Source organism: Lygodium microphyllum, chromosome 9 (assembly GCF_053477565.2).
Source record: "Lygodium microphyllum isolate KBCC chromosome 9, Lygodium_microphyllum_v1.1.10, whole genome shotgun sequence".
In the NCBI taxonomy this organism is placed as follows: Eukaryota; Viridiplantae; Streptophyta; class Polypodiopsida; order Schizaeales; family Lygodiaceae; genus Lygodium; species Lygodium microphyllum.
The window spans coordinates 26,043,702-26,055,411 of record NC_141143.1 but is presented as its reverse complement, the minus strand read 5'-3'; the positions used below and the strand labels follow the sequence as shown (position 1 = coordinate 26,055,411).

Genomic DNA, 11,710 nt, shown 5'->3' with positions numbered 1-11,710 from the left:
CTTAACACTATGAATATTTCAACACTCCAAGTGGCAATCTCAGACCTTAGATCAATGGGAAAATGTTTTCTTTTTATGTTATTAATTCCAAAAACTTTGTAATACTAGCCATTGCACAAAGTAGTGCAATGTGGTTCAATAAGTGCAAAGATACTTGTGTAGGAAGCAATTGAAGAAGTAATATCATAAACTGAAAAAGAAGATAATGATTACTCATTAAAACAATGTGCATCAACCCATCTCCACCTTGACATCATTCTGAAAATGGGAGACTTGTGCAATCCTGATAAATATTGCATTTTAAAGACCTTAGATTGGATCAATAAGTAGTCCATTTTATCCAACAAGCAATCATGCATTATACTATGAGCCACAACAAGCCTAAAATTAAAATTACAAAATCACAATCTAAAATCGCATGAATTAACCTTACTGATACTACTTCAGCTATTCCATTCTAATCTTCATAATTTTCATTCCTAGTAGGTATTGTTATATAAACAAAAAAGGAAAGATTGGATGGTAATATAAAGGTCTGATAAACCTGAGTAATAGCATACTAGACTTCTTTATAACAGCTCAAGTTCGTACATGCTTCTGCCAGTGCTCAAGGGTCACTGGGGTGCAATAGGGCATATTCCCTTCTACTATTTTTTATATTCTATAGCTGAGAATTGATTATCAAGGGTTGAAAAGTCTGATGTTGCTCAAGGGATGAACTTAAACAGGATTGACTCACACCCTTTGCTGCATCCATCAAAGTACCCAGCTGGCATGTATAGCATGACATGGCCGTCCTTTACTTATTAATCCAAACCTTAAGTTGATTTAATGCAGAATATGAAAGTTCCCAAGTCCTCTCTGACACAAGCTTGGTCTTCCAATTTGGCTACAACCAGAGGGACATTATCTACAAAGTGACAGGAGCCAGTAGATCTTTCTCCAAAGGAAGATCTCCTAGCATACATGTATTACGAGAATCACATAAAGATGTCATTTCCATCAGAGACTCCTTAACTTGCTCTGCTTGCATCAACTCTTTATCCCTAATCTGGGCATCATAAATAGATCAAGGTTCCGTTAGATATCTGTCCAGTTGACCTGCAGCATCTGAAGAGTTTCAAAGCAGTCTTCTGTTTTCTTCAGAACATGCTACTACTGTCTAAAAATTTGCATTTACTATGATGAATCCACAACAAGCACATGTATTTATCTGAGAAATTACCTTTATCAAGTCCAATGGTGAACTTGCAACAAGCACATCCTCAGAAATCAGTATGATTACATCCAAGAACTCGTATGATGAATTCACAAAATGCACATGGATTTTGTCCAAGGCTATGCATCTGTGTGAATGAAGCTGTCTATGATACCATGGAATAATTCTTATGACATACAGCAACAAGCACATCCTCAGAAATTGGTATGACTCATCCAATAACTCCAATGTTGAATTAACAAAATGCACATGGATTTTATCCAAAATGCATATATGCATCTGTGCAAATGAAGCTCCCTATGATACCATGGAACTATTCTTATGACATACATTGTCATGCAAATTGAAGCTCCTGTCAGATGTGAGAGAGCAACTGTCCATTCCAGCTATCATATAATAATAAGGCTACTGTTAGATATGTCCAAGAATTTGGAATTACCTCAGCATTGAAAACATTCAATACAAGTCCTCGGAATGTTGTAATATTAGCATGCAAAACATCAAGCCCTAGTACATCCAAGGCTTGCATCAGCTTAACAAATACACCAGGTCTTTTCTCACAGAAAATCCTTAGGCTGAAGATCTGGCCATCCACTTTGCTAACTTCCACCTGGAATAAAGCATGTTCCACATGAATAGATGTTGAAGTTTTAGCACTATTCCAAGACATACTACTATAGTTTTGCTTGCCTGCATGGGTTGGTTCAAGTCATCAATCCTCCTGTCATTTGCCTCACAAGAGACATTGATTTGGTCTGTTTTCCAAGAGCATTGAACTTCATCTGTTCTCACAAGATTCCCAGTCTCTTCAAGTTGTTGTCCACCATCCTCTTGTAGGGAGGATGCCCGGTTGGGTTGATTCTCCTCGTCTTTTGTCTCAAGCAGATCTTCCTGTAGCTCTTTGACTTGCTGTTGAAGCTCTTTCACATACTCAATTGCATCTCCAAGGATAGAGGCCCTGTCCATCTTTTCAGATAATGTGAATTAAACACTCAAGTCCAATATGGTTTCTCCTTATTACCTAACAGCCACTGTTTAATTTCTGCACACTCTCAGTTGATCATTGTCTAAACAACAGACATTTCAAGCTTTCTAACACAAGGTACACAGGGACTGCTGATGAGTGTCTCATCAATTCAAGCTCTACACATAAACATGCTAATGTGTATCATTTGCATGAATCAAATTTCAAATACACATGAAAGGACATACTTTGGTTATCTTCGGCACCAATGCACGCAGCGAATAGAGGCGCTCATTCAATTTCTTTCGGCGTTTGCGCTCTGCAACTAGATTCTTTGATAAATGACGTCGTCCTGTCCTAGCTGCTCCTTTATCTTCATCATCCTCCATAGGATCACTGCAATCTGATGATTCAGCACGCATTTCCTGTTTCACATCCCGATCGGAGACCTCTTTGGACAGCCCGCTAGTTGCATGAGGAGAGTCAATGAAAGCAGACTTTTGGTGAGGATAATTGGTAACAGCCGGTATGATAAGGTCCGGAAAGCTCTGGTGATCTGCAGACAGCATAGTCCTTTCTTGTTGGAGAGAGTCACCAATCCCTTCAAATAGATGATCATGCCTTTGTTTCTGGCTTCCAAATGGAGAAGGCTGCCCAGAAAAGCTGTGAAGATTGGGTATGGAGATGTGGCTCTCATTCAATGTGCCATCATGATTCCAAGCTGCAGAGTCAGCAGAAGGTGTCCATGGCGGCAGCTGAGAAGTTGGAGTTGACACCGCATTGAAACGATATCCCTTCTGTCCATTGTCTCCTCCATTGACACATGGGTTTGTGTGGTACTTCTTGAGAGATTTGTCTTCAAGGATGCCCTGAAAGCTTTGCAAGTCCTTCCCAAATCCTGAGTTCATTGGGGAGTCTGGCATGGCTAGCATGGAAGCCCCACTGTAGAAACTGCTGATCTCAAATGAGGTCTTGTTGTTTGCTAAATGCATTTGTTGTCCTGCCATGTTAGCTCTTTCACTTTCAGCCAAAGCATTGGCAGTGCTCCCTAACCATATATCCCCACACTTGTCCATTGACGTGTTATCTCCTGCCATATACATACCGTAATTTTCTAGTGCAATCTGGAAATTAAAACCTGAAAATGTTTTCATGATATCAAAAACACAACTATTTGTGTTGCAAAAGGGCTGCCCACTGGAATTTACTTCAATATAGAGGCTACCATTTAGCAGGTTTAACCATGCATACAAATGACGATCATATCACATTCATGTTAAGGGTAGCCTACCAAGTAATGTCCAATTTAACTTCAACATGCTTGTCTGATGGCTGACAACATTTTGTTAGACCTGTTACCTTTTAAGGAACAGTTTCATAATCAGAAAGCAATGTGCAAGAATGCGTGCATCACATGTGGGCCGATTTCTGTGCATGTTCTCAGTACACACCGGATTCAGTGCATGTTGGGACTTCCAGGTCACAGGGGATTCACTACCCTTACACTCACGTGGTACCATACAGTAAACCCTAGTGAACCCCCCGGGTTCCAGGTAGCTCACTTCACAGAACATAAAGTGGAAGTATGGGTTAGGAATTTCAGGATGCATTCCTCAGACAAAGCCTGAATGTTTAATTACAGGACAATCATGAAAATGTGATCAAGATCTGCACATCTCGCAGCTTCCTGGCACAATGTTGGTACTAGTATGACCAGAAGTTGCTTCAGAGGGCATCAAACAGGCCTATGCAGTGGACTCTCTTCAAGCTTTCTCTAAATTGCAACGGTACTGCATGAATTCAAATACTGATACACAGGCCAAACATCAAGAGAGTGGTGCTGGAACAAGTTTATCTGGGCAGGTGTGTAACTGTGAGGTGCCCACCTTGTGATTAATGTGGCTAGTCCCAGACGACAGTTCCCACTTCCTGTTAGGGTACCATATTCAGTCCTGCACTGTATTAAGAGTTTTTTAAAAGATGGGTCAGAGTGTGGTGCAAGGGAAATGGGTTGTTTCAAGAAGCTATTGAAGGAAATACTAGGAAAGGCCATTACAAAGTTGTGGAGGCAAGCAAAATAGCTTGAAATGATATCATGCAGAGCATCAATGGTAAAAGAATGGGCAGACAGAAAACACACGATCTGTCTTTGTACTACCACACACACACCCACACTTCTACATTCTTGGAAGTTTTGGGAGAATAAATTGCACGCAAGAATGTACAGAGGCATAGGAAAACGTGAGCTACCAAATTCGTCTTTCTTTTTCCCTTTAGTCCCCTCTTCTTCTTCTCCACGCCTCGTCGTCGTTGTCTTCTTCTTCTTCTTCTTCTTCTTCTTTAGCTACCTACAACATGATCTGCTGAGATGCAGGCCAAAAGAAGAGGTTAAGGAAGGAAATGCAAGAAGAGACGACTGTGATGAAGAATCAAGGGCCGCTTTGAATGTAGATATACCAAAGTTTTCGTATCGACGGATCGATGAATCTCTGACAAGATTGGGGTGGTGGTTTATGACCAGACCATGCAGAAAGGCAACCCATTATTACCACAATTATTATAGTATGCAATTGCAAACATGAAAAGGAGATTCTCTCTCTCTCTCTCTCTCTCTCTCTCGGTGAATGTACTCTTGCTTCTATGGGATTTTGTTGGGTGCCTCTGCTTCTCTTTCTGTCTGATCTCTCTCTCTTTCTGTTCTTTTCTCCTTCTCTTTTGGGGGATTTGCCATGTGTGAATTGAATTCTTGTTGGGTGGATGGATACTTGTACCCACCCTCTACCTCCATGGTTTCCTCATGATCTCTCTCCCTTTTCTCTCTCTTTGGCTTGTGCGAGCAATTGTGTGCACCTCGTGTCCTCCTTGGTGTGTGCAGCTCACCTACACTCCTCTCTCTCTCTCTCTCTCTCTCTCTCTCTCTCTCTCTCTCTCCACACATACCCCCGCACACAATATCCTCCATGTATCATTAGCTTGACCCCTCTCGTTGATTTTGTTGAAGTTTGTTGAAAAGGAAGATCAAGGTTGACCTATAGCTACAAGTGCATGCCAAAGAATGAAGGTACACGTTCCTTACTCGACAAGTTCTCAATTAGAGCGATTGTGCCACTTGGACTCTCATTCCTCTACAAACCCATTGTTCTCACGTACAACATGCCTTTCTTGTCAAGAAGGGCACACATGCATGTTCAAAGTATTGCCTTCTTATTATTACAATCCTTCTCAGCAAGTAGGCCAACCAACTCAAGTTAACCAAGAGTAATCTCTTATGAAGAATCACCTCGAGTAATCTCTTATGAAGAATCACCTCGTCACTTTACCATTCTAATAGCATAAGCCGTTGTAAGTAATGCTAATAAACTAAATATATTCAACATCAAAATGTGAGTTATCTTCTAAATGTATACATCACATCCTCTATTTTTCTTTCATTTGTTCCCCACAACCTTAGGCCCACCACCAATGTAGAACTATATTGACAATATTGACCACGTCCGTATTTTGGGGTCCCCCAATAGTCATTTTTTGTTAAACAACTCACATCTCTCAAGCACAAATATGCATTGAGTGATGTGGTGAAATACCTTCCAAGCAATCAACAACCTTACAACAAATTCGTTGCTTCGGAGCTCACATGAGTATGACCATTGAAGTGGTGAAATATGCTTGTGTTGATACATTCGAATTGCAATCCTTTTTGGAGTTAACATATCCAAGCTAATCCTCTACCAGTAGAGATGTGTCCCCGTATCCATCACTTTATGAGAACATCGTGAGATTCAAAAGTATTGTGGATGTCTTATTAGTAAGAGATTTTAATACCCACGCAGGTAATAGTCAATATGATTTCTATGAGACAAGTAATGAAATGTTCCAAGAGCTTGCATTAGATGAGGTGGGGTTACTAAAATCAGCCCAAGATAGAGATTTGTTGGAATATAGAAAACACCTACTAGTATTAGGGAGTGCACATAACCTAGCTATCCTCGATGGACTAGCACAATGGCCAGGAGTAGATGGTTTCACATCATGGGACAATAACAAGGGAGAAAATACTATGGATTACTTGATTGATTCACCAATCTTAATACCAAGTATTAGGATTTTTGAGATCTTAGGTAGATCGATAGCAACAAACTATGCTATCTTGACCTTCACAATGGCTTGTGATTGTGTACATGAGGCACAACCATAACTAGGTTCCCACATTATGATTTTATGGAGGCAACCTCACATGTATCTAATACTACAATCCAAAACTCATTGACAATGCTAGACTTATAGATTCTATTAGATGAGTCGACCAAACATTTGGTTGAAATATTACATGCTTCAACACCCCATGCCTTCCATAGAGTGTGCCATCCACTATGCCACCAACAATACTCATCCCCACATAACAATTGGTATGATGATGATTGTAGAGAGACACGTGTACCTCTAGTAAGAGCTCAACGAGACGTGGCACTTGGTGTATGTATGCACATGCATGCTAGGACACTCTTCAGATGCCTAATGTGAAAAAATAAACAAGAATACTTATCTAGATTAGAGACAAAGATTTATTATATGTTCTTAGTACAAGATAATAAGAGAGCATGGAGAGGCTTTATGAGAGTTTGATGCTACTACAGATTACTAGACCTAAGGATTGCCATGCATATGCTTGTATGATTTATGATGTTCCAACCTATGCCCCTTTCCTTGGTCTTTAGGTTAATATATTGCAATTTTTCACAATAAGAGAGTGAAACATCCCATATGGAGGTGAAATAATGGGATAGATCATGATCATGATGGCCTAGTAGCTAAACATTTTGCAAATGCTTGTGATATCTTGGCACCAATGTTGACTCATATATTCAATAGAGCAGCTTGTGAGAAATTTCTAGCTAGCTAGTTAGACCATATAATTATATGGCTCTTTAAGATTGCAAATCCTATGGTACCTAGAAATTATAGGACCATTATGATTGGCCACATGCTGGGAAAGATATATGGATCTATCTTGTACCATGCCTTGAGTGATTGGGCTAAGATGCATAGCATGAGATCAAAAAGTTAAACTAGTTTTAGACATGGATATACTACACTAGATCATATTCACTACAAGATACAGGCCTCATACCAACGTTTAAAGCGACAAAAATGTTCACCGAAAAAATTGCCCTGTCGTCGCTAAACACATCGGTATTAGCGTCTCCATAGAATCATCACTATTGGCATCACTATCTTCATTGTTATTGGCATCACAAAATTCAATGCCAATAACAACGCATATAGCAACGCTAATAGCGATGCTTTGTGATGCACATAGCAATGCCAATAGCAACTCGTGCAATAAATTTCCAATGCCAATAATGACGGTTTTAGAGAGTTTTTTTTTTTTGTGGTAGGGTAGAATTACATTCTACAAATGGGTTACATATAAAGTGTACAATGGTCGTTAAAATGAAGGCAAAGTGTACTTGAATCCATTAGACTGATACATAAAATAAATACAATATCACTTTATGAACGCGTCATGGAATCATGGCAAGATACAAAGGATGATAATAACATAGTGCATAGAAAATGCCTATATAAATCACAAGACCAAAAAAGAAGAGGATGTATGCTCCATGAATCCAAGCTCGAGCTATAGATCCTCACCATGCAAAAACTCGTCTCAACGCAAAGGAGTATCGAATGGACCACGATTGTTAGTACAAGTGATATTACAAAAAAATAAGCGAGAAGAACAGAAGAAAAAATTACAAAGTCCTCCAGATAAGTCGTGTGGCCACTACTCCCAAGATGATGGACTACTTCTACCTCTAGTCGTGCCCTCACTGCCTCGCGTTGTTGTCTCCAACATCCTGGAGAATCTATAGCCTCCTCCTTGAGTCGGCACTAGTCATCCATGTTTAGCCACTCGGGCTTTCAGGCCCCACTCTTAAGTGCCTTGCATGCGTTCGATTGTCTATGGGACATGTACACACACATGCACTCCATCATCCAGCATGTAGAAAACCTATCTGCTATTGCAATGGATACCGAAAACTTCTCATGCGAGGATGCTACTATGTAGTCCTTGCTCCCCTCCGTCATGTTCTTCTAATGATCTAAGACGTGCTGAAAAACTTGTTGGCACAACGCTTTTATACGAGCCATCACCCTCCTCCCCTCATCATTCATGATGACGGCTCCTGTCCTATCATCTACAAGGTATCCATACCCCTCTAAGGTATATCTAAGATGTGTCATCTCCCACCTGTGATCGTGCTCCTAGGCATATCTAGGAGACCCCTGTACATCTGGTGTGCCCACGGGGGTGGCTCTCTTGGAGTAGTACCCATAGGGATGCCACTTGCGAACTACTGAGCAAAGGAGTGACTGGAGTAGACATCCCCATAGGTATGACAAATTCCATAGGTGACACAACTCCAACAGAACGATGAGATGGAGATACTGCATTGATACCTCCACAACAACCACCTAAGCCACCCTCTCTGAAACCTACACAAGAGCGAGGAGTAGCACTTGTATCTCGAGCGGACCGCGAGCTCAGCGTCTCCACATCTCCGCAGCATCCCCTAGAATCACTCCCTCCGTCTGGCCCAAGTCTGGAGCGTTGACCTTGTCTACTAGAAACCGAAGCATTAGAGAGTACCAAAGTAGATCTAATGGAATGACCTAGTGGTATTCGAGACAACTCTTGGTCTGCCATATCTCTGAATCGAACCATCTGATCTGGAGACATATGCGTGAAGATCTCCTACAACTCCTCATCGCTCATCCCTCTGGTGCGCAGATCGGACGCAGGTAGCTCATGTAGTGAATTCCCAAAGGTCCCCAAGAACAAAGCACTCTACTTTTTAGCACAAAAACCAATGTAAAAACAAGCACGACATGAGACAAGAGACAAATTGGGTTGAATCTCCCCCATGCCTTGTGTGAGCGCTTCACAAAGCATGTATTTAATATATATTTCCAATCTTTTTGCTCAAAAATAGCCCAATTACAAAAATATGACAAGCTTTTAGCTTTTGAGTTTGCTTTCTACCAAAAATAGGAAAATAAAGCTAATGGACGGTGCCCAAAGAGTCTGGCACGCCCAATCTCAATGTCCAAATAAAAATAACATATCCAGGCGCATAAGCGCATACAAAATAATAATAAATAATCGATGTCTCTATAGACATAATCAAAATATAGGCGTGGCGCCTATCAAAATATAGTCCAAAGATCGGAAACCCGCTAGACTCCAATGCTTTCCTCCGCCACTGCTGCTATCTCTACACATCAACTGAAGCATTCACAATCGTTAGTAAAATAACACAATTAAACCGACAAAAGTGAATACCTAGCAGTCTTCAGCTACATAAATAAATCAACTGGTTAGAAATAAATCCTAACCTTAATTTATTATGAGTGCGCACTCTAAACTCATAAACGTTTATTAATTTAATATGCATTTTGCGGAATCACCCGCTATGGAATCACCCATGTACACACTAAATTAATGAAACGCCCGAAAAGGACAGGCGTCCCCATCAACTTCTCGCACAAAGAATCCTCTTTGCGTATGAGCCCCGGTCATCTAAGTTTACGGAATCCACCGTAAAACCTCACGGAATCCACCGTGGAATATGCCTCCCAAGAACAAAGCACTCTACTTTTTAGCACAAAAACCAATGTAAAAACAAGCACGACATGAGACAAGAGACAAATTGGGTTGAATCTCCCCCATGCCTTGTGTGAGCGCTTCACAAAGCATGTATTTAATACCCTCGACTCATTATGCTGTCCAAATATCCACAAAGGTCACCTGAATAGACAAAAATTAATGTTAGCATAATCAATATAAAGATTCAAGCAAAGCACGGTAATATAGCTCTTAAAAAAATGATATTACTTAAAATGTATATTCTAGAGTACCCTTATAAGTGATTCATCACAATGAATTGAGTAGGTGGATGCTACAAGTATGACATAGCCTGTGGTCCTATGTCAATCTCCTGACACAACTCTGCATACATTGGAAGGTCGATAGAAAGGTCACCACAAAAGAATGAGTCCACCTCGTTCTCAAATAATTATTAGCCTCTTGTCTTTCCATCATCGTTACCCGATTTTTCCTCCTCTACATGCTCCAAGCTTTGGGTGACCTCTACCCCTTGCAATATTGACCCCTCTATCTGCACTATCCTCATCTACATTGGGAACATTGTTTTCATCATATACTCTCGCACTTTGGGGAGCTGAAGGTACAATATACCACCATCGAGGTTGTTAGGGGTTTGGATAGAAAATTACATGTTCAAAATCACATACAAGAGAGATTTAGCATTTGTGACATATACCATGTCGTAATAAAATTTAAAAAAATATGAGTTCATGCACTTATTCACAATGGGTCGGCAAGACAAACATGTTGCACAAATCTGTCTATATTTTTTCGAAATCTATTTTGAGAAATTCAGATGGACCTCATCGAACAATTGCCCCAGCTCCTTCGAGTACCACTTTTAACCACTACACATTGAATAGGATCATGGAGAAACTATGGTAATCCACCGTGATAATACTTTTCAAGTTCCCAAAATACTCTATCTCTTCTATAACGGTATTTGGATCCGTGGCTCGCCGTCGGCTCTCTTGCTCGAACTTTGCCATGACACTACAATTTGTTGTGGAGCACATTTTGTTGATACGCTCCATGTGGAAATATCACCCACGCGACCATGCTGCACTGCATATTTTGTACTATACATTGAAACAATTAATTAGTTGTCACATATAACATCTAGATACGATAGCTTATAAAACATGTGGTCACCTTTGGATTACATCCCCTCAAGGTTTCCCACTCCTCAGTAGAGACCTCCACCCCTTTGCAAGAGGCTGTGATGATCAAAGCTCCATGTAGCCATTGCATAGACATGAACCGCGGCATCTCCTCCATGCCCTTGGGATATCGAATCGGTCAATGGCACGTACTACATTGCAATTCAGATCACGCTTCTTCTCGATCTTTCCCATCTTGCTTGTACTTAACGAGCCACGTCTCCATGGAGGCATGGTGCAACATACAAAAACGATTCACTTTCTCCTCCATTGCAGCATTTATACTTTTTTCTACCCCATTTCCAACCACCACATCTTCGGTCAATCTATCATTGTCCTTCAGCGACCATAGCATACTGTTGTCTGAATCCACTATTGGTAGCCACTGTGAGATATGCACTAATGCCTCGAACATGAACCAACCTTCAACCATGCTACCTTCTGGCCAAGCTCGTTGTTACACAAAGCCTTTCAGGGTTTTCATGAAGCACTCCAAGAAGTACATCCATTGCGTATGGATAGGTCCCGCAATCTCCATTTCATCTACAAGATGCACTAGGAGGTGGGTTTGTATCGTGAGCATATTGGTGGGCATGTACTTTTCAAAGAGACAAACTATCTCCACTGCTCCGCACCTTGTGGATTCAATGGAGGATATCTTGATCACCTTTTGTGAGATCCATTGCACTAAATTTGAT

The 11,710-nt window shown here is 40.7% G+C and overlaps 1 protein-coding gene across 6 annotated transcripts; it reads right to left on the bottom strand.

Moving 5' to 3' along the window:
* Positions 1–444: 444 nt before the first annotated feature.
* Positions 445–5,053, bottom strand: LOC148030885 (transcription factor MYC2-like). Of its 6 annotated transcripts, none has more exons than XM_087684424.1 (6): positions 4,641–5,053; positions 4,434–4,546; positions 2,432–3,321; positions 1,910–2,185; positions 1,659–1,829; positions 445–1,051 (listed from the first exon to the last, which is right to left on the bottom strand). In XM_087684424.1, the coding sequence occupies exons 3-6, from the start codon at positions 3,284–3,286 to the stop codon at positions 911–913; spliced, it is 1,443 nt and encodes a 480-aa protein (XP_087540550.1). In that variant the 5' UTR covers positions 3,287–3,321; positions 4,434–4,546; positions 4,641–5,053; the 3' UTR covers positions 445–910. The 6 variants fall into 6 exon arrangements, with proteins under 6 accessions (XP_087540550.1, XP_087540549.1, XP_087540551.1 ...); XM_087684423.1 differs by having other exon boundaries at positions 4,434–4,543; XM_087684427.1 differs by having other exon boundaries at positions 446–1,051; positions 2,432–3,273.
* Between the last annotated feature and the right edge of the window lie 6,657 nt (positions 5,054–11,710).